This window comes from Lissotriton helveticus, chromosome 2_1 (genome assembly GCF_964261635.1).
Source record: "Lissotriton helveticus chromosome 2_1, aLisHel1.1, whole genome shotgun sequence".
Classification (NCBI taxonomy): Eukaryota; Metazoa; Chordata; class Amphibia; order Caudata; family Salamandridae; genus Lissotriton; species Lissotriton helveticus.
The window spans coordinates 75,415,095-75,439,799 of NC_136059.1; the positions used below are offsets into that span (position 1 = coordinate 75,415,095).

Consider the following 24,705-nt stretch of genomic DNA (forward strand, 5'->3'; position numbering starts at 1 on the left):
AAAAATGTCATCAGGATGCCAATCCGTGTGTGTGTGATAGCCTTACAATTGACATTACATTCACAAAATGCTGGTTCATTTTTAATCTCCAGTTTCTTTTGTTCTGCACAAAGGAGAATGTTTGCTTAGTTTTCTACTTACGGTTCTTTTTTCCTGATCCCAGGCCTGGGATTACAAAGCTCTTCCATTTTTCTAAAACTAATGAAACTCGTGCTGTTCCATGGACCCCAAATTTCCATTCGCTAGATTGCGACGCAAAAGTCTTAGAGGGAAGCGCCTGGAAACTGCAGGAGCAGCTCTCTTTCATCAGCTCCCTAGCTCTTGATGGAACACCACTGTACACAGTTTCAAAAAACTAAATAAACATTGCCTAACCTCTCCCTCCAGCTGAATGTTCTCTGCATATAGTTATCCTTTTGTTCACTCTTGAAAATACCTGTACACTTCAATGTCATTTTTGGCTGCTGTATTATTCTTATGCCAGCTATATATTAATATATGTGTGTTGTAGGTCCAGTGGTCTTTGTAACTCGGATTTACCTCTATTCCTATACAGCCTGTTCATTCCAGCCACTTTTTAGGTTTGTCTTCGTTTGAAAGTTCATTCTGTCATTTTACAATCAAAATAAATTAACAAAATACAATCGCTTTTCTGAAGTAGTCAAAATGAAAACAGAGGTAGAACCCGAAATTTCCACCTCTCTCCATGACTTTCCCAGCACAGCTCTGGTTCTGTGGACTCAGTCTAGCCCGAGCTACCGCCATCCCCGGTCTCTGGCAGAGTCTTCTGCCCATACTGTGCAAAGGTAAAACTCTCATTCTGATGGATGCTTCAGCCTACACATTGGTCTCCATCTGACCTTCCTTCAGGTGCCAGACTGCTAAGGAAAAGTTAAATAACTGTCCTGTGCTGGTAGGCAGTGCCAGGGCTCAAACTTGGCTTTGGTGCCTCCTCGGATGTGACATCACAGATCAGTACGTGGCTCATGCGCTCTGACGTCAGTTTCTTTTTTCAGCGGTTCTCAAAATGGATCCAGCGTTGCTCTCAGCTGATATTTAATTTCCAAATCCTATTTAGCCGTGCCCTTTTGGATAAGATGTCTCCTATGAGAAGGTCAAGATCAAGTAAATGACCGTCCTGTCGCTCTCCGGAATCCTTCTTGGACCACCAGGACGCTGCCTTGGGCACTTGGTTCCCTCATCTCCAGGTCTGCTTATGGTTGTGGCTTCATACATTCACAGGATCGCGAGTGAACTTCCTTTATGTCTAGAGGTAACGACAAGCAACAGAGTTGGTGCCTCTTCAGGCTCTGAGGGCACGTTTAAAGGGTCAGATTTAAAGGGACGACTCTGTTCCAGAGGGAGCCCTCTGAGGAAGCCTCGTGACACCAAAGATGTGCTGAATCAAGGGCTTCCTTCTCTCAGTCTGTTACTCCCTGTCGCGGGACAGGTCTTTAGGTCTGCAGATCTGTGTCTGGGTATGACTTCGACCTTGCCTTCAGAACCGTATCCTCTTCTGGAGATGGGGACACTTGGCACTAGTGCCCCGTTTCGTTCTGGCTCCATGTCCAGTGCCGCCCTATCCACCCTTGACTTTTCCAGCTCATAGTACTACTCTGCTCAAGTGGTGGTTTCTACTTGGGCTTTGATGGCTTTATTCCATCCTCTCCTGACTCAAGAGGCCTGTGCGTTCTTCGAAAGTGTCTCTACCACTGCACCGGTTCAACACATTTATGCTTCTGGAGCCGTCCACCTTGGCAGCCCCTCTTGGGCCGCCAGAGGTCTTGCCTCCATCTCATTTGTTGGAGTATCCCACTGGCATCGGAGAGGCAGTTTCCCACTGATCTTCCTGCAACTGTGCCTCAAACTCCAGTTTAAGGATACAAATAGATTGGTTTCTGGGTGGGTGTAGGCAGGGTACTAGTTTTGTGGCAGTTTTGTGTTACTGGACTGCACTAAAAACCTGGTGAGGCTAGAAGTCACTAGTCAAACGTGTATCTGTAGGTGAAACAATAATCACAGTGCCAATTTGTGTTGAACCACAGTGGTGTGTTAGTAAAGGCCTTATAGTCGTTTTTGTTATGAACAAAAAGAAAAGTAATTGTGTAGGAAATTGGGTTACTGGTTGAGGGGGATGAAAACCTACTAAAGCAGCAACCACTATTCCTGTCAGGGTGAAGTCACAAGCAAACCCAATATTAACCTGTGTTTAACCCTCTAGTAGCACGGCACAAAAGCAGTCAGACTTAACTTATAGGCAACGTGTAAAGTATTTATGCTGCACTTCAAACCGTAACAAAGTGAAAACACAACACTAGAAAAATCCAATACCAATTTGGAAAAAATAGGGTAGAATGCTATAAATTAATTATGACAAAAATGACAAACATCTAGTTTGTAGAACTGAAGATTTGCAATTTTAAAGATTTAGGTAGGAATAGTGCTTAAAAGCATAAAGCGGCAACTGTGGTTATCTGGTTGCGCCGGACTGGGACAAAGTCACAAGTTCAGGTTGACTTCAATGGAGCACAGGCTGGATACAGGGACCAACTTATGCCTACTGAACAAAGTAGCTTAAATCCTGGTGGCGGAACATCGCCAGATCTTGCGTTGAGGATGTGTTTCGCAATGGCGGTTCAGAAGAAGCTGCGATGCGGACATCCTGCCATGCTGGTTCTGCTTGACCGATCAGCAGCATTTGATACCATCTCGCACTCCTGGTGCAACGTCTCCAGCAGATAGGTATCTAGGGAGCTGCCTTCGATGGGTTGATGGACTTCCTCAAAGATACGGTCCACGCAGTTTCTATGGGTACATTCCACTCCAGCACCATCGCCCTAAACAAGCAAGTTCCTCAGGGCTCCTCCTTGAGCCATACACTTTTTAATATCTATGTAGCTCCCTTAGCCCAATTACTTAAGTCCTTTGGCTTTGAGACATTTTCATATGCAGACGACACTCAGTTGGTCATTTCATTTGGGCAGGACATGGAGAATGTCAGAGATTTATCACATGCATGAGAGACATTGCCATCTGGATTTCCTCAACTGTCTTCAGCTTAATGGGGGCAAGCCAGAGATTCTATTGTTTGGCAAAGCTCAGCTCTATTGGATGGAGGATTGTTGGCTGGCAAAACTTAACCATTCCCCTTTGCCCAGTCAAACACTAGACCTCTAGGCATACTCATAAATGACCAACTATCTATGTGGGACCTTATCACCTCCATATGTGGAACCTGTTTTGATACCATGAATCCCCTCAAGAAAATCTTTCAGTGGCTTCCGTTGAGTTCATGTAAAACGCTCATCCAGGCCCTAGTCACCAGCCGCTTCGACTACGGCAAGGCCCTGTTCCTTGTCGCAAATGAATCCATTTTATTGAAACTACAAGTGGTTCAAAACACTGCAGCCCCTTTGGTAAAAAACTTGCCTCCTAGGACTCCATCAACACCTACACTCGGAGCCCTACATTGGCTCCCCATTCACTAGCGAGCACTGTTAAACTGGTTTGCCTGACCTATAAATTCTTGTAAGGCTCTGGCCCAAAGTACCTTCAGAACAGACTCACTCCTTAGGTCCCAAACAGGAAGCTGAGATCAAGCAATCAATTCTCCAGTATTGGGGTGTCTTTCATAGATTCACATGCTTGAATATTCCCCGTCGTCGAAGTGGGAGCCCCACGGTAAATAAAATAGCAATAAAACCAATAATATATGTATATAAAAACATAATTACATATATTCCAAAACCATAAATACTTATAAGTACCAAGGTTAGCATTAACACATAGGAATACATTAGAAGAAAAAGAACACTTTTATAGCATATCCATGTCATTATGTTAGTCCAAACTACAGTCCAGACGCAAGCACCCCTCTAGAACCTTCTCCTCAGAGGCTCAGGCCCTCAGATTTTCTACTGCACGCAATCTCCTCGTCGACGTCTAAAAAGGGAGTCTCATCGAAATCAAAATCTTCGTCGACGCTTGCTGTGAAGAGAGCCTCTTCGTCGGCGGGTGCTCCATCGACAACGGCTCTGTCGACGGATGTTTCGTTGGCGGCGGCTCCGTCGACGGTGGCTTCGTCGCCGGCTGTGGTCTTGCCGTCGACCGCTTAGTCGACGTGATTGTCCCGTCGACGGTGTCACTGTCGTCGACGTCTACCTTCGCATCATTGCCTCTGGTGCCAATTTCTTCATCCGGTTCTGGGGCTCCTGCTGTTGACCCTCTGCACCAACGTCGACATTTGCCTTTGGATCAGCTTCCGATTCCACGTCACTCTCAGCCTCCGTCACCTCTTTTTGCCACGGGTTCGGAGCAGGACTTTGGTTCTGATGAGGAGGAAGATGAGACATGACATGAGAACAAGCCTCCTAACCACATTCACCATGCCACAAGAGGTTTCCAAGCCTCTTTACCACATTCACCGTGGCTCAAGAGACATGAGAACAAGCCTCCTAGCCACAGTCACCATGCCACAAGAGACATGCGAACAAGCCACCTAACCATTATTCAGCATGTCACAAGAGACATGAGAACAAGCCTCCTAACCACATAAGAGACATGAGAACAAGCCTCCTAACCACATTCATCAGGCCACAAGAGACATGAGAACAAGCCTCCTAACCACATTCACCATGTCACAAGAGACCTGAGAACAAGCCTCCTAACCACATTCACCATGTCACAAGAGACCTGAGAACAAGCCTCCTAACCACATTCACCATGTCACAAGAGACCTGAGAACAAGCCTCCTAACCACACTCACCATGTCACAAGAGACCTGAGAACAAGCCTCCTAACCACATTCACTGTGGCACAAGAGACATGAGAACAAGCCTCCTAACCACATTCACCATGCCACAAGAGGTTTCCAAGCCTCTTTACCACATTCACCGTGGCTCAAGAGACATGAGAACAAGCCTCCTAGCCACAGTCACCATGCCACAAGAGACATGCGAACAAGCCACCTAACCATTATTCAGCATGCCACAAGAGACATAGGAATACGCCTCCTGGCCACATTCACCATGCCACAAGAGACATGCGAACAAGCCTCCTAACCACATTAACCATGCCAAAAGACATGCGAACAACCCTTTTTGCCAAATTCACCATGTCACAAAAAACATGACAACAAGCCTTCGAACCACATTCCCCATGCAACAAAAGACATGCGAACAACCCTCTTTGCCACAATCACCATGCCACAAGACACATGAGAATAAGCCTCCTAGCCACATTCACCATGTCACAAGAGACCTGAGAACAAGCCTCCTAACCACATTCACTGTGGCACAAGAGACATGAGAACAAGCCTTCTAGCCAACATGCCACAAGAGACATACGAACAAGCCTCCTAACCACATTCAACATGCCACAAGAGACATGAGAACAAGCCTCCTAACCACATTCAACATGCCGCAAGAGACATGAGAACAAGCCTCCTAACCACATTCACCATGTCACAAGAGACCTGAGAACAAGCCTCCTATCCACATTCACTGTGGCACAAGAGACATGAGAACAAGCCTTCTAGCCACATTCAACATGCCACAAGAGACATACGAACAAGCCTCCTAACCACATTCAACATGCCACAAGAGACATGAGAACAAGCCTCCTAACCACACTCAACATGCCGCAAGAGACATGAGAACAAGCCTCCTAACCACATTCAACATGCCACCAGAGACCTGAGAACAAGCCTCCTAACCACATTCACTGTGGCACAAGAGACATTAGAACAAGCCTTCTAGCCACATTCACCATGCCACAAGAGACATACGAACAAGCCTCCTAACCACATTCAACATGCCACAAGAGACATGAGAACAAGCCTCCTAACCACATTCAACATGCCACAAGAGACATGAGAACAAGCCTCCTAACCACATTCAACATGCCACAAGAGACATGAGAACAAGCCTCCTAACCACATTCACCATGTCACAAGAGACATGAGTACAATCCTCCTAACCACATTTAACATGCCACAAGAGACCTGAGAACAAGCCTCCTAACCACATTCACTGTGGCACAAGATACATGAGAGCAAGCCTCCTAACCACATTCAACATGCCACAAGAGACATACGAACAAGCCTCCTAACCACATTCAACATGCCACAAGAGACATGAGAACAAGCCTCCTAACCACATTCACCATGTCACAAGAGACCTGAGAACAAGCCTCCTAACCACATTCACTGTGGCACAAGAGACAGGAGAACAAGCCTCCTAACCACATTCAACATGCCACAAGAGACATGAGAACAAGCCTCCTAACCACATTCAACATGCCACAAGAGACACGAGAACAAGCCTCCTAACCACATTCACCATGTCACAAGAGACATGAGAACAAGCCTCCTAACCACATTCAAAATGCCACAAGAGACCTGAGAACAAGCCTCCTAACCACATTCACTGTGGCACAAGAGACACGAGAACAAGCCTCCTAACCACATTCATCATGCCACAAGAGACATACGAACAAGCCTCCTAACCACATTCAACATGCCACAAGAGACATGAGAACAAGCCTCCTAACCACATTCACCATGTCACAAGAGACATGAGAACAAGCCTCCTAACCACATTCACTGTGGCACAAAAGACATGAGAACAAGCCTCCTAACCACATTCAACATGCCACAAGAGACATGAGAACAAGCCTCCTAACCACATTCACCATGTCACAAGAGACATGAGAACAAGCCTCCTAACCACATAAGAGACATGAGAACAAGCCTCCTAACCACATTCAACAGGCCACAAGAGACATGAGAACAAGCCTCCTAACCACATTCACCATGTCACAAGAGACCTGAGAACAAGCCTCCTAACCACATTCACCATGTCACAAGAGACCTGAGAACAAGCTCCTAACCACATTCACCATGTCACAAGAGACCTGAGAACAAGCCTCCTAACCACACTCACCATGTCACAAGAGACCTGAGAACAAGCCTCCTAACCACATTCACTGTGGCACAAGAGACATGAGAACAAGCCTCCTAACCGCATTCAACATGCCACAAGAGACATGAGAACAAGCCTCATAACCACATTCAATATGCCACAAGAGACATGAGAACAAGCCTCCTAACCACATTCAACATGCCACAAGAGACATGAGAACAAGCCTCCTAACCACATTCACTGTGGCACAAAAGACATGAGAACAAGCCTCCTAACCACATTCAACATGCCACAAGAGACATGAGAACAAGCCTCCTAACCACATTCACCATGTCACAAGAGACATGAGAACAAGCCTCCTAACCACATAAGAGACATGAGAACAAGCCTTCTAACCACATTCAACATGCCACAAGAGACATGAGAACAAGCCTCCTAACCACATTCACCATGTCACAAGAGACCTGAGAACAAGCCTCCTAACCACATTCACCATGTCACAAGAGACCTGAGAACAAGCCTCCTAACCACATTAACCATGTCACAAGAGACCTGAGAACAAGCCTCCTAACCACATTCACTGTGGCACAAGAGACATGAGAACAAGCCTCCTAACCGCATTCAACATGCCACAAGGGACATGAGAACAAGCCTCATAACCACATTCAATATGCCACAAGAGACATGAGAACAAGCCTCCTAACCACATTCAACATGCCACAAGAGACATGAGAACAAGCCTCCTAACCACATTCACTGTGGCACAAGAGACATGAGAACAAGCCTCCTAACCACATTCAAATTGCCACAAGAGACATGAGAACAAGCCTCCTAACCACATTCACTGTGGCACAAGAGACATGAGAACAAGCCTCCTACCCACATTCCACATGCCACAAGAGACATACGAACAAGCCTCCTAACCACATTCAACATGCCACAAGAGACATGAGAACAAGCCTCCTAACCATATTCAACATGCCACAAGAGACCTGAGAACAAGCCTCCTAACCACATTCACTGTGGCACAAGAGACATGAGAACAAGCCTCCTAACCACATTCAACATGCCACAAGAGACATACGAACAAGCCTCCTAACCACATTCAACATGCCACAAGAGACCTGAGAACAAGCCTCCTAACCACATTCACTGTGGCACAAGATACATGAGAACAAGCCTCCTAACCACATTCACTGTGGCACAAAAGACATGAGAACAAGCCTCCTAACCACATTCAACATGCCACAAGAGACCTGAGAACAAGCCTCCTAACCACATTCACTGTGGCACAAGAGACATGAGAACAAGCCTCCTAACCACATTCAACATGCCACAAGAGACATACGAACAAGCCTCCTAACTACATTCAACATGCCACAAGAGACATACGAACAAGCCTCCTAACCACATTCAACATGCCACAAGAGACATGAGAACAAGCTTCGTAACCACATTCAACATGCCACAAGAGACATGAGAACAAGCCTCCTAACCACATTCAACATGCCACAAGAGACATGAGAACAAGCCTCCTAACCGCATTAAACATGACACAAGAGACATGAGAACAAGCCTCCTAACCACGTTCACTGTGGCACAAGAGACATGAGAACAAGCCTCCTAACCACATTCAACATGCCACAAGAGACGTACGAACAAGCCTCCTAACCACATTCAACATGCCACAAGAGACATGAGAACAAGCCTCCTAACCACATTCACCATGTCACAAGAGACCTGAGAACAAGCCTCCTAACCACATTCAACATGCCACGAGAGACCTGAGAACAAGCCTCCTAACCACATTCACTGTGGCACAAGAGACAGGAGAACAAGCCTCCTAACCACATTCAACATGCCACAAGAGACATAAGAAAAAGCCTCCTAACCACATTCAACATGCCACAAGACACATGAGAACAAGCCTCCTAACCACATTCACTGTGGCACAAGAGACATGAGAACAAGCCTCCTAACCACATTCAACATGCCACAAGAGACATACGAACAAGCCTCCTAACCACATTCAACATGCCACAAGAGACATGAGAACAAGCCTCCTAACCACATTCACCATGCCACAAGAGACCTGAGAACAAGCCTCCTAACCACATTCACTGCGGCACAAGAGACATGAGAACAAGCCTCCTAACCACATTCACCGTGTCACAAGAGACATGAGAACAAGCCTCCTAACCACATTCAACATGCCACAAGAGACCAGAGAACAAGCCTCCTAACCACATTCACTGTGGCACAAGAGACATGAGAACAAGCCTCCTAACCACATTCAACATGCCACAAGAGACATACGAACAAGCCTCCTAACCACATTCAACATGCCACAAGAGACATACGAACAAGCCTCCTAACCACATTCAACATGCCACAAGAGACATGAGAACAAGCCTCCTAACCACATTCAACATGCCACAAGAGACATGAGAACAAGCCTCCTAACCACATTCAACATGCCACAAGAGACATGAGAACAAGCCTCCTAACCACATTCAACATGCCACAAGAGACATGAGAACAAGCCTCCTAACCACATTCACTGTGGCACAAGAGACATGAGAACAAGCCTCCTAACCACATTCAACATGCCACAAGAGACATGAGAACAAGCCTCCTAACCACATTCACCATGTCACAAGAGACCTGAGAACAAGCCTCCTAACCACATTCAACATGCCACAAGAGACCTGAGAACAAGCCTCCTAACCACATTCAACATGCCACAAGAGACATGAGAACAAGCCTCCTAACCACATTCACTGTGGCACAAGAGACATGAGAACAAGCCTCCTAACCACATTCAACATGCCACAAGAGACATACGAACAAGCCTCCTAACCACATTCAACATGCCACAAGAGACATGAGAACAAGCCTCCCAACCACATTCAACATGCCGCAAGAGACATGAGAACAAGCCTCCTAACCACATTCACTGTGGCACAAGAGACAGGAGAACAAGCCTCCTAACCACATTCAACATGCCACAAGAGACATGAGAACAAGCCTCCTAACCACATTCAACATGCCACAAGAGAGATGAGAACAAGCCTCCTAACCACATTCACTGTGGCACAAGAGACATGAGAACAAGCCTCCTAACCACATTCAACATGCCACAAGAGACATACGAACAAGCCTCCTAACCACATTCAACATGCCACAAGAGACATGAGAACAAGCCTCCTAACCACATTCAACATGCCACAAGAGACATGAGAACAAGCCTCCTAACCACATTCAACATGCCGCAAGAGACATGAGAACAAGCCTCCTAACCACATTCATTGTGGCACAAGAGACAGGAGAACAAGCCTCCTAACCACATTCAACATGCCACAAGAGACATGAGAACAAGCCTCCTAACCACATTCAACATGCCACAAGAGACATGAGAACAAGCCTCCTAACCACATTCACCGTGGCACAAGAGACATGAGAACAAGCCTCCTAACCACATTCAACATGCCACAAGAGACATACGAACAAGCCTCCTAACCACATTCAACATGCCACAAGAGACATGAGAACAAGCCTCCTAACCACATTCACCATGCCACAAGAGACCTGAGAACAAGCCTCCTAACCACATTCACTGTGGCACAAGAGACAGGAGAACAAGCCTTCTAACCACATTCACCATGTCACAAGAGACATGAGAACAAGCCTCCTAACCACATTCACTGTGGCACAAGAGACATGAGAACAAGCCTCCTAACCACATTCAACATGCCACAAGAGACATACGAACAAGCCTCCTAACCACATTCAACATGCCACAAGAGACATGAGAAGAAGCCTCCTAACCACATTCAACATGCCACAAGAGACATGAGAACAAGCCTCCTAACCACATTCACTGTGGCACAAGAGACATGAGAACAAGCCTCCTAACCACATTCAACATGCCACAAGAGACATGAGAACAAGCTTCCTAACCACATTCAACATGCCACAAGAGACATGAGAACAAGCCTCCTAACCACATTCACTGTGGCACAAGAGACATGAGAACAAGCCTCCTAACCACATTCAACATGCCACAAGAGACATACGAACAAGCCTCCTAACCACATTCAACATGCCACAAGAGACATGAGAAGAAGCCTCCTAACCACATTCAACATGCCACAAGAGACATGAGAACAAGCCTCCTAACCACATTCACTGTGGCACAAGAGACATAAGAACAAGCCTCCTAACCACATTCAACATGCCACAAGAGACATGAGAACAAGCCTCCTAACCACATTCAACATGCCACAAGAGACATGAGAACAAGCCTCCTAACCACATTCACTGTGGCACAAGAGACATGAGAACAAGCCTCCTAACCACATTCAACATGCCACAAGAGACATACGAACAAGCCTCCTAACCACATTCAACATGCCACAAGAGACATGAGAACAAGCCTCCCAACCACATTCACCATGCCACAAGAGACCTGAGAACAAGCCTCCTAACCACATTCAACATGCCACAAGAGACATGAGAACAAGCCTCCTAACCACATTCACCATGCCACAAGAGACATACGAACAAGCCTCCTAACCACATTCAACATGCCACAAGAGACATGAGAACAAGCCTCCTAACCACATTCACTGTGGCACAAGAGACCTGAGAACAAGCCTCCTAACCACATTCAACATGCCACAGGAGACCTGAGAACAAGCCTCCTAACCACATTCACCATGCCACAAGAGACATGCGAACAGCCCTCTTTGCCATTATCACCATGCCATAAGACACATGAGAACAAGCCTCCTAACCACATTCACCATGCCGCATAGACACCTGAGAACTAGCCTCCTAACGCCGGAGTCCCCCTTATTTACGCAAGCGCTTTCTGTTTTACAATCCCGCCAGGCATCTCTGGTCTTCTCTGCTCTTGGCCCACATTCCCCGATTTCGGCTCCCAAGAGTGGGGGGTCGCTCCCTTTACTGTTAGATTGTCATCTGCCTGGTACTTACTTCCTTTCGCCCTCCGCAGCACTCAGGACCCCCACCTTTTCAAGAAAAATCTGTTTGCATAGGCTCTCCATGCTTTCCCTGCTCTGGCTCGCGCTGGGACACTCTTCGGAGTAGCCGAGCACGTGTTAAACCTATATAACATAACATGGCAGGTGACATAGCCCAGCAGCTCGGCGACTCAAGCGTGTGAGCCGAGACCTGAGAAATTATCCTCATAATGTGAGACTGTATCAGCCAAATAGATACTTTACTAATCTTGGAAGTTGGGATACCTAATACCTAATCAATTTAGGGTGGGTGTGAGCTCTTGAAGGCCTGATTTTGCAGTTGCTGAATACTACATTCAACAGACGTACATATAATGTCTACGATCTGCCATAGCGTTTTAGGAAGGGGAGACACCTATCACTTGCAATTCGAAATATTATATGAGGAATGATTTCAATGGGAATGCAGAGAGCCTCACTATACCCAGCAAATGTATTTTTATGAAAGAAAGTGGACAGTAAGGGTATAAAATGGCATACTCGAGCAAACTGACTAAGGGGCTGATTAATAAATGGGTGGACGACCCATTGTTACTCCAGGGGAACGAAGTAAATTACTCCATCACCCATGTAGTTGGGTAACCACCTGCCACATGTATAAATGACCGACAAGCAGGCGGTCATTCAGAATGCATTGGCAACACCTGCCATAAAGATGGTTTCTGCCAATGCATTTCGCTATTTGGTGCAGGCTGCATCATACTGAAGCAGCCCCGCACTGGACAATTTTCTTTTTTTATTTTCAAAAAGAAAAACCTGAAACAGGATTTTCTTTTTGAAAATAAAACATGTAATGCTCTCCTCACCATGGGAGTTATCTCCCATGGCCAGAGGAGCATTATTACCAATTTATTGTCCCTCACCGTCAGGGTTTGTCTGGTGGTGCTGACAGTTAAAAAAAACGTCGATCTGTCTGCCCATCCTAACTGGGTGGGCAGACATATAGCCATTTGTCTGATGGCCCTTACGCTGTTGGAGAGGTTTGGCTTTGGCGGTGAACGAGTGGTCACCGCCGTAGCCAAACCTATGGTGCGCCCGCTTCTAAAAGGGGGCAAGCTGACCCTTATAAAGACTGTACCCCCCGCCTGTGTTATTAATTCTATTATTTATAAACTTGTAAAGCACGCAGCTACCCAAAACAATGTTTCCCGGCGATGAGCAAAAGAGAATATGGCAGATTAACAGCTCGCAGACTGAGTATACATACTGCCAACATAGAAATGAGTCCCTAAGTCAGGAACTTCTGTAATAATATGGCTAGCAGTCACAAAAATTTATTTAAAAAAAGTAACTCCTATAGAGAATGCAAAAAGCGTGCTACTTAATTTCATATCTGTAGTATGGCACTTTTCACCTTTTTTTAAATTCTGGAAATACTAGTTATCGCCACGAGTTGTCTACTCATTCACGTACACCTCCTTCACACTCCACTGGCTGCAGGATTCATTTCTCGGTCGCATGTTGGGGTGGTTGGTCAGGTCACATGAGCAACATTGCCAAGGAAATTGATGCTTGGTCTTTAACATCCCAGTGGACTTCTCTATGTGCCGTCGTCACAGATCTGTGAATCCCTCTTCTGGAGGGGGTCAATCAAACAGTGTGGATCCGTGGATGGTACAGTGTGGGGGGAAGCTAGCAGTACTGTTAGTAACATGGGAAAACTGAAAAGTTCTAAAGCTTGACTTCAACTGGGACACCACTTACTTGCAATGCACTTTCTTCAATAGTCAATCAAAAACAATTTTTCTTTTAGTTGAATTCCATTTGTTATATGACCTGAATTGATCACTGTTAGTCATTTGCTGAATGCAGTATTTGTGTAAGTCGGTTAGGTTAGTGATTACCCAGGCATAGTTTGGGATCCCTTTGGTACTGATGAGGTCTTTCTTGTCCTAGGACGTCTCTGCTGCGGTCCCGCCCCAGACTGGTGCTCCCCGTGCATAGCCTTGTGTGCCTTGCTGCCTTCGGATTGGCTCTTCCGTTGGCCATCAGCCTTTTCCCCCAGATGTCTGAGGTTAGTAATCTGCTAAGTTGTATGTTAAGCATTGGACTAGGCAATGCTTGTATGTTTCTGTGCTAGTATGTTTCAGTCATTCAGAGACTCCGGATGTGAGTGGTTTGTTGATGATGCACTTCATAGGCCAATGCTATTTAGCTGAAACAGCATCCCTTAGATGTTGGTACCAATCAACCTCCATGGTTACCGTATAATGACTTCCATGAAAGTACAATAATTATGCAATCTATATCAATATTTATTATTCTCTGTATTTTTTATTATAAGCAACGCTCGTCCATACAATAAATACATTTACCTGTTAGGCTACAGAGGGATCTTAAGCCACATATTCATCTTAAGCAATTTTCTTTTCTGTTTTATAGCATTTTGTAGATATTGAGAGCAAAGCACATTTTACAATTATTAATCGGGTGTACAAAAACAAATATAAACCCAAGATCACAATACAGATGTGGGTGGTGCATTTAGTGAACCAATTTGGTATAATGTCCTCTATCCATCACAGCACTGATCAATCTCTAACATTTTATTATTTTTGTGGCCTTTTAAAGCAAGGTGCGTGTTTCCCAAATGAGGCTTAAATTGCAATTGTCCTCCAAAGAAATGATTGTGGTTGATTTGAAAAAAACAGAGGGACTATCAATCGCTTAAGCTGCGGTTTTCATCGCATACCTGTAGCAGCTGATTGTGACTCCAAACTCCCAAGTTGAAGCTTTCTTTTGGTGTGACCCCTCCCTGAGAGGAACACAGGATGCTTCGTAACTGGGTGTTACCTGCTCACTGGAGCCTGCAGAAACATAGAAACAGGACTGTAGAATTGGAACTTCGTATCTGGATGTAACCTGCTTACTGGAGCCTGTTGGAACACAGAAACAGGACCATAGCTTTGGTTCTGTATATGTTCCCCTAATAAACATGGTGCTGGGAATGAGCATTGGGAGAGGGCTGGACTAAAATTGAACCATTGAAAATAAAAAATGTAATGCTCACCTTGCCATACGAGGCACCTCCCATGGCGGGAGGAGCATTATTACGATTTTACTTTCCCTTACCGCCAGGATTTGCCTACCATGTTTGTTTTAATTTATAATTTTCAGTTTGTTTGAGAACTGTGACTATTTATTATAGTTTACTGTTTTCTAGAGGGTTATGTAAATTTATACAGTCTGTTGCAGCACCTCCTATGTTTTGCAGAGCCCAGGTCTTCCAATTATGGCCGGGGAGAACTGGAGAGAGTCATTTGAAACTTATCAAGAAGCTCTGGGTGGGGATGTGTTTGTTACCAAACGCAAGCTGGCTATATTGAAGCATAATTTGGGAGTAGAGCGAAGGAAGGTGTTGAAAACATTACCAGTCCCAGTAAATCATGATTGTAATGGGGATGATGTGTTGGACTCAAGTAAAGTGCCTGAACATGAGTATCTAGATGTCATGAGGGCTCTGGAGGGGAACTTTGGCCAGAAAGTCAGCATTGTGGTAGAGAGACACAATTTCTTTTCTCGTGCCCAGTTCCTGGGGAAAGTATTGAGTAATATGGTTCAGTTCTCAGAACCTTAGCTGTGACATGCAAATTGAAAGATTTGCATGAAGAGATCATTAGGGATCAATAGAAAGTTAATGTCAGGATGCAGGAGAAACTATTGGAATTAACCGATCCTTCTCTCGATAAAGCCAACAGTATAGCAGGTCGCATTGAAAACGCATCTCGATATGTGAACTAATTTAATGAAGGCCAGCAAAGAGACAACAAGCATTTGCAATGCAATAGGTCTCGCATTTGCGCGAGTTTGAGCAATTGGCATTGTAAATGACAATGCCTTTTATTTATGTTTTGGTTTTTAAAACCTAAATAAAAGGCATTGTCATTGATAATGCCAATAGCTTAAACTCGAGCAAATGCGAGACCTATTGCATTACAAATACTTGCTAATTGCTCTTTCACGTTTGATACTGTAATTGTAGACTGAAAATTATGAGGACAGATGGATCCAGCATCACAAGAGTAGTTTTGGAAATGAATGCTGAAATGCAGCTGAATAAGAAATGTGGGCTGCCTCCTTGCTGGCAGAAAAACTTTGAGCACTCTTAAAGGGAACGTACCGAGGCAACCAGAAAAACAAGAGGCTCCACAGGGGGAAACTGAAAGCACGGCCGGCCGGCCGTGAAAGCCTTTGATGCCGCAGGGGGTGGAGCGGCACCAAGCTGGGCATCAGATGGCTGACAATTTGATGCTGTGCACGCACATTTTAGATCAATGCGCTTGCGCATTGACCTAAAAGCGCACGGGCACAGCATCAAATCGCCAGTCTAGGTAAGGTCGGTTTAAGCCCCTATAGTCTCGCTCCGCTCAATGCGCATGCGCATTGACAGGTCACGAGACCTAAAAATGAGTCAAATAACCTACATGTAGTGCATAAAACACGAAAGGGGTCTGTTTACAAAGTGTTTTCTGAGATGCAGTTTGCAAGTGAAAGATGTGCTAGGTGTGGGAGTACAAAACATAGCTGAGTCTGATACTTCCCTGTTACTAAAGCCAAGTCTTTTAAGTGCAAGAAATGTAAGGCATTTTTCAATAGTGTGTAAGTCTGAAGGGCGGAGTGGAGGCAGATGAGATGTCAATGCAATGAGAGATATGTCGATGGAGTGTAATGGCGAGGAGGTTCTCATTGATGAGGAGAAAATTGAGACATTGGTTGTAGGTGAAAATGTAACTGATAAACTGGGGTGTGGTGTAGGTGAAACAAAAGAGACATACCGAATGCCCAAAGTGTGTCATAAATATTAATAATGGTAACATTTCAGTATGGGCCGACTCTTGCTCTCCTTATATTATAATAGATAAAACCACCTTGGGAAAATTGGGGAATTGTAAGTTGTTACCCACTGATGTAGAGCCAGAGGGTTATTGTGTTTGTGAAGCTACCCATTTTTGAATACTGTGATGGTATGCTAGAGTATAAGAACAGATCGGCAGTAGGTAAAGTGTGTGTAGTGGAAAGAGGAAACGCATTGTTGGGGTGGAAAGAACAAAAAGCTCCGGGCATAATATTAAATCCCAATCATTCTGATGAGGTCCTACTCATGGAAGAAGCTGATAAAGAGAAGTGGAGTGGCATGTATCCTAGATTGCTTGACGAATAGTTACAGTGCTTGGAAAGGTTTGAGCATCGCAGCATACTACAAGAAGGTTGTTGCCCAAAAGTGCATAAAGTGAGGAATGTTCATTTGGCCTTGTGTGATCAAGTGAAAGTGGACCTTGACCACTTGTGTAATGCTGGTGTTATTGAGCTTATTGGATCATCAGAGCGGCTTAGCCAAATTACGTTGGCACAGAAGCCAAATAGAAAGTTACAAATGCGTGTGGATTTAAGAGTATCTGGGTGGACCATGGAGAACCGTAGCATGAGACTCTTAATCTCAGGGTCGTGGGTTCGGGCCCCACGTTGGGCGCCAGTTGGAGAACCGTAGCCTTAAGGCCCGGCGGCGCAGGGTACGCCTGAAATCCCTGAGATTCACCTGCCTTGTCAGAAACAGAGACATGGACTCTTCGTCTGGTGTATAAGATAGTATTTATTAGCTGCAGCTAGTACAGTGGTCTTAGAAGTCGTCGGTATAACGAGGTTCAAAAGAGACTGCCACTTAACTCCGTGGCACACAGGTTTATATACGGTACAATACAATGCAAAATGCAATCACACAAGAACATGAGACATGGGCCAACGTTATACACAATGCTTTAAGTCTAAAGCAACTCAAGTTTCCCGGTTCTGTTTGTCACTCGACCCCTTAAGTAAATTACAAGTGAATCCACACAATTCGATTTACAAGCATAGAAAACACAGCTGTATATCGTGGAAGGACAGTCATGAAACAGGAGAATGCATGAGACATGTTGCGAAGGACAGCAGATAAGATAACTTAGAGGAAAGAATGGTGTGAACCAACAAATAGTCCGGACGGGGATTAATCAGCTCAGACAGGAATTAGTGTACTCGGCCAGACCCTGACACTTGTTAGTAAACATAGGCAAAGAAGCCACCTGACACGTAAATGCAGAAACGACAAAAAACATCGCGTTCGCCGCGCTGCCTGAGTGAGGGCAACAAAAATGGCGGTGGCTACGAAATGGAGGCTGAGCACGAACAAATTCGTAATTTACAGAACCTCAACCACCATCCCCTTCCACACATTAATGAAGGGCTCATGGGCATGATAGAAGGCAAGAATTTTTCTTCCTTAAATCTGTCAAGTGCATACCATCAAATTCGATTGCATCCTGAATCTAAACATCTTACGTTCTTCATAACGCCAGAAGTAGCTCTCCAATTTGTGCAGATGTCATTTGGTTTGCATCTGCGTCAAGCAGACTTCCATACGGTTATGCAAAGTAATTTAAAAGGGTTCACTGATAGAATATCGATGGTAAAAATATCCCCCAAAAATATATATATTAAAACTATTGACTCCCTATACTTAAACAGGTAAGTACAACAATATTGAATCAAAAATATCGAAGTTAAAAATATAGATGTAAAAAATATCGATTTCAAAATATAAATAAAATAAGATAATATATATAAAAATGTAAATATTAATATTATCTTTAACAAAATAAATTACATTTAATACACATTTTAATTACATGTGAAAATTAAACTTAATTAAAAAAAGTATAAACAACAAACATAATTATTTATACATATATATATTTACTTTAAAACAATTTATGAACTTGTCTTTAATTAATTTTTAATCTTTTAAATGATATAAAAATACAATATATACATAGATCAATAATTTAAAATGAAAAAATACATTCTAATTAGTTAAAACATTAAACTATTAAAACAAAATTCAAACGCACATTTCACAACACAATAAATACAACAGTAGGGAAAATGTTGGATAGCGAAACAATTAAATTTACTATTCCAACTGCAATAAGTAGGGTAAGCGTTGGATAGCGGAGGGGTAAAAATTACTATTTCCACTCCAGTGAGTGCAACAGTAGGGAAAGTATTGTATAGCAGAAAAACTTAAATTACTAATAACATTTAAACAATTTAAAAAAATCTTTAAAATAAATAAACAATATTTTCAAAATATACAATTGAATATATTAAGCATATAAAAAATACATATCATAATGTTAATTACATATAACAAAAACCTTCAAATATAATATAAAAAATAAATAAATACATCGATAAATAATATTTATTTAAAAAGAACAAATATTCACAAACAACTTATTATAAACATAAATGTATCTATTTTATTTCCTACTCTATAACCCCACACCAAAAAAAGACATCAACATTTTTATTGAAATGTATTTCCATAATTAATAATGAATTTAAAATATATTATTAATAAAAAAGATAAACATGAATTGAATACACATATATCCACAACACACACCTACAATTAATTACACAATTATGATTATTAATTACTAAATAATTAATTTGAATTAATTAACAATCAACAAATTAACCATTCAGCAATACAAAAAATTACTTCCCACTCTTCACACCTATAAACACCACAACACACACCTAAAATTAATTGCACAATTACCATCATTAATTACTAATGAATTATTTTAAATTAATTAACTTACTAATAATTCATCAAAAAATAAATTACTTGCTACCCTTCACACCATTTACACCTATAAACACCACAAAACACACCTAAAATGAATTACACAATTACCATAATTAATTACTAAATAATTAATTTAAATTAATTAACAATGAAATATTAAACAATTTTTAATACATAATTAACACATTTAACACTGTAACAGCACCATTAAACAAATATTAATACATAAAAATGATTCAATAAATTGTATATAATTAAATTACTTCCCACCCTATTCCCCTATAAGCCCACTGTCAGGATTGCACTCCACAGGATCCGTATGCCAAAACAATGCTCCACCTCCGGACCTTCCGAAACCCCGAATATATATATCACAGGGTGTTCAGACGATACGGTGAGGGAAAAACCCCAAAAGGGGAAAAAACCCAAAAGAATAAAGAGAAGAAGGAAGGGACAGCAGGGGATAAGAAGCTGCAAGAAAAAACATACAATGGTTAATACAATTCTTAACCCTACTCTCATTACAATCTCACTAGCAAAAAGATGTTAGGATTCACCTGGAGGAACCCTTGTGTATACATCTTCATACCGCTGTCTCTTCTGCCTTCCTTCTATCCTGCACAAACATATAAACCTTATGAATATATGTGGTGAACTACCTCTGCCTATATCACTCGTTCTCACTATAAACATACCCCATAGCCTTTATGCTGAAAGCTCCAAAAGTAATCCAATGAAATATTCCAAAACAAAGTTCAGTCCAAGAAATGGAATGCACAATGCATGTGCAACAAACCCCTGTGCAAAGGGAAGAAAATAAAGAGTCCCAGCTAAGGCCAGCTGAATCCTCCTGTACTATGAAAGCGCAAAGTTTATCTCCAAAGTACCAGAAGTGATCAAAGCAAACCTAACACGGCATGGCATAGTTCCTTCACTACAGCCATCCGCTTAGGCATTTATATTCCACAGGGTACAAGTACTTTCCACGTCATGTATTCATGACGGTAATGCGGAGGTCCTTTCCCCCCTGCACTCCGCCACTTGAATGATTGCAAATACCCAATTTACAGAGCAACCTTCGGGGCTCAAACACAGAGCGCTATACCCAGGATAGTTTAAGTCTTAGTGTCCTCACAGCCGCGAGGCATAAAAGAAATTCAGAAAAGCGTTCTGAACTGAAAACGAACAAAGGAAACAAAACGCGCTAGCCAGCGCGGAGCACAATACCGGAACTGCTGCCTTCAGTCCGGAGGACGGAGATGGTTTTCAGAAAGCCTTCTGAAAACAGATCAGGAACACTGGAACAAACTAGGGAACAGCCGTTCCCTCGGCAAACATGGAATCACGAGCCCCGATCACCCAGCTCCTCCCTGTGATATCCTGTAGATCCGCCAGGCACTATGGGAATTGTAGTTCAACCCCTAAGTATCATGGGAACTATAGTTCTGGCAGGCGCACAATGTCCTACAACCTGACACCCACAACCCGCTACGGAACTAAAAACGCAATTTAAAAAAAATGTTTTATTAACTACTAAAATTTTAACGAATATAATAAAAATACAAACAATTCTTATACAACTATATTATTACAAACGATATTAAACACTACGATATTTTTTAAATCAATATTACTTAACTAAAATCGATATTCTTGACCACAATGATTTTACTGTCGATATTCCTGAATCACAATATTTTTACCACGAAATTTGTGCAATTCGATATTTTTACCTCAATATTCTTTCTCTGCACCATTTGAAAGGTCCTACCAATGTATTATTCTTCCAAAACGATATATTGGTGTGAAGTTCTGATAAGGTACAACATTATTGCATTTTGAATGTGGTATTGCGAAAGTTAGAATGTGCAGAGTTGGCAGTCAGTATTGAAAAATGTACGTTTAGAGTGACTGAAGTCGAGTATCTGGGACACGCACTGTCAGAGGGTGAGATAAAACTCAATATGAAGTTAGTGGAAGCCATTGAAATCACCTGGCAAGAAGAAAGGACAACACCATTCTTTTATATGTCTGGCTGAATACTACTCCAAATTTGTGAAAATGTTTTCAAATAAAGTGCATGTGTTAGGTCTATTGATGAAAAAAGAGGTTCAGTACGAATGGTTGAGTGAATGTCAGTCAGCTTTTGAAACCTTCAAACAAAGGAGGGGAGGGAAGAAGAAGGGAGGAAATTTCATCACATTTCATTTTTTTTCACTTCTTTTCAGTTAATTTCTTACAGCCTCCTAGACTGTCACCATGCAGACAGATATTAAGTGTAAAATATTTTATTGTGTACAGTACCCATGAATGTTGTAATGTGGCATTGTAATTCACTTTTATCGAAAATCAATAATAAACGTTATAAAAAAATAAAGAAACCATCAAACAGTCCATTATGTATGTATGGCAAGATGCGTGTCAGCTTACTTGGCCATATGTAGCTGTAATACTATTTTAGAGTTTTAACCCTGTACACCAGTTAGAGCTGGAATTGTTGTAAAGCTTTTTACTTTTGCACTTCACTTTGTACTTTACTGACCGAACGATCTTGCTCGGGAGACACTCCTCGCTCCTTCCTGGGCTCTCGGGTCCACCACGGGCTTCCCGTTTGTGCGAAGAGTCTCTCTTCTCTTTCTGCTACTCTTCCGAGCCGGACGCCTGTGAGGTTGGCGGTCCAGCTCGTCCTGTACATCCGGATCTGAGAGGCATTTAAATCAATGGTCCCACAAGCGCGCAGTGGGCGCGGCACTGGCACGCCGAAGGTGCACCAAAGGCAAGCCCTTCCGCGCCTGGCTGGCGCCAGGGGCCAGGCATGCTGCCTGTTTGTCCCCCAGAAACGAGGACCACGAAGCTATAACCTACTCTAAAAATCAACTGCTAGAGTTGCGCCCCAACAACCATCATGAGAGGTGTAAAGAGAATTGGGATCTTAATAAGGGGGATGATGTGCCCTGTTCCCAGTGTAATCTAAGACCCATTAATAGCAAGGTTTTCCATTTAGATCACCTTAAAACGACGCAGGGGGTGAATGATAAGACGGAGACCAAGATATTAGCAGAGAGCAGGCCTTATCTTCTTTGTGGTTCACTGTTGAATGTTCACTCTATGATTAAGCATAAAACTGAAGTGGCCTTGACCATCCAGGCTAGTAATCTTGACTGCCTATTCATTACTGAGACATGGGCCAGGGACCATTCTGGTCCAGATCTGGTAGATGCGGTCCCCCCGGGCTACACCATACTTAGACTGGACCGCCCAGACAGAAGAGAAGGTGGCCTAGCCTTGGTGGCCAGGGACTCCCTTAGATGCACACTCAATGCTAATATAGCTGTTCCGGGCTCCAAACTGGAAGTGACCTCCTTTAGGAACAAGCTGTTCCGGGCTCCAAACTGGAAGTGACCTCCTTTAGGAACAAACTGTCCGAGAACTTCTGTTTCTCTGGCATTTTAGTTTACCGTCCACCGGGCCCGCGAGCTAAATTTGTGGAGACAGGGTGTAAACCCCTTGAACCGTTCGCTACAACTGCCCACTATACGATCCTAGGAGATTTCAATTTTCATCTTGATAATCACCTAGATATAGACACAACTCATCTGGTTGATCTTATGACTTCCATGGGGTTTGCGCAGCAGGTTCACTCCCCAACTCATAAAGCTGGCCATAAGCTTGATGGCATTTTTAGTAATCATGATGACCTGGTGATTGATACAATCCACCCCCTTAGTTGGGTGGACCACTATTTGGTCAAATTTAAAAGCTCCCCTCTCGGCAGCCCACAAAAAGAGCGAGAATACACCCTTTAGATACCATTACTGCAGGAAATTGAACAAGATCGCTGCTGCCAGCTGGGATGCTGCCTTAGTCTCGACCCCTGCCAAGAGACATAATATTCCCCCTTATACAGCTGAGGGTTTTCGGGACTGGATCAACAGGGCTCTAGACATAGTTGCCCCCTTTAAGAAGGGCATTATTAAAAGAAGCAAACCCTCCGCCCCATTGTTCTCGGAGGAACACATGGCTCTGAGGAGTGAATGCCGCAGACAAGAGCACAAATGGCGCATTAATCCTTGCCCTCAGGAGAAAAACAAGCCACACTCTCTGCTACAGAATTACGAGGAGGCTATCTTCCAGGCTAAATCCCGTTTTCTCACAGGAAAGATTATGACAGCTGATAACTCATCCAGTATGCCGTTTAAAGTAATCAAGGACATTTCTGAATCCCCCCAGCAACTGTCTATGACTCCCTCCGAAGACTTCTGTGGTAAGATAGCAACCTATTTTCAAGAGAAAGTTCTGCAGATATACCAGGAGTTTGCTCCTTCCATTGATATGGTACCCGCCAGTGAGAAAGTCACGGATGCCGGAGCCAAACTGAGTATGGTGGAGCACTTTCAGATCACTAGGACGAATGTACTGTCTTCCTTCTCCCCTATCTCAAGTCAACAAATGAAAGATCTCTTACTCCACCTTAAATCCGGAGCGCCGTCTGATCCCTCTACGCCCTCTATTCTTAAATTGGCACCAGATTTAGCAGCCAATTTTCTGTGTAAGGTGTACAATGAAATTCTTACATCTGGCTGCTATCCAGCTATCTTGAAGGAAGCTATTGTCCTTCCTCTCCTTAAGAAACCCAATGCTGACCCCCTAGAACTAAAGAACTTCCGCCCTATTTCCCTCCTTCCCACGCCTGCAAAAATTCTGGAGAAATACATTAATACAGAGTTGATTAATTATTTGGACTCTCGGGAAATCTTGGATTGCTCCCAGTACGAAATCTGTCCTTTTTATAGCCTCTGACCATTTTCGGATGCAGGTAGATCAAGGAGGCTCGGCAGTGTTGATTCTGCTTGATTTATCTGCAGCATTCAACACCATCTCTCTAGTGCGAATGATCCAATGCCTGCAGGAAGTGGGGGTCACGGGAAAAGCTATGCAGCTTGTCCAGTCCTTCCTTACGGACCGAAGGTACACAGTTAGTAGTGGAGGCTTTAAAATGAAAGCTTTTGCTCTCTCATGTGGGGTACCTCAGGGCTCTACGCTGAGTCCTACCCTTTTCAATTTTTATGTGACCCCTCTGGCCGAACTGGTGAGATCTTATGGATTTCAG

At 43.5% G+C, this 24,705-nt stretch overlaps 1 protein-coding gene across 2 annotated transcripts in view; it reads left to right on the forward strand.

Moving 5' to 3' along the window:
* SFXN5 (sideroflexin 5) overlaps nt 1–24,705 on the forward strand; it is a 1,158,373-nt gene that overhangs the window by 799,643 nt on the left and 334,025 nt on the right. For both annotated transcript variants that reach the window (XR_013606958.1, XM_078674489.1), the window contains exon 13: nt 13,862–13,979. Coding sequence is in view for 1 of the 2 variants with exons in the window: in XM_078674489.1 (XP_078530615.1) it covers nt 13,862–13,979 (118 nt within the window). In the remaining variant the exon portion in view is untranslated. The remainder of the gene's footprint in view (nt 1–13,861; nt 13,980–24,705) is intronic.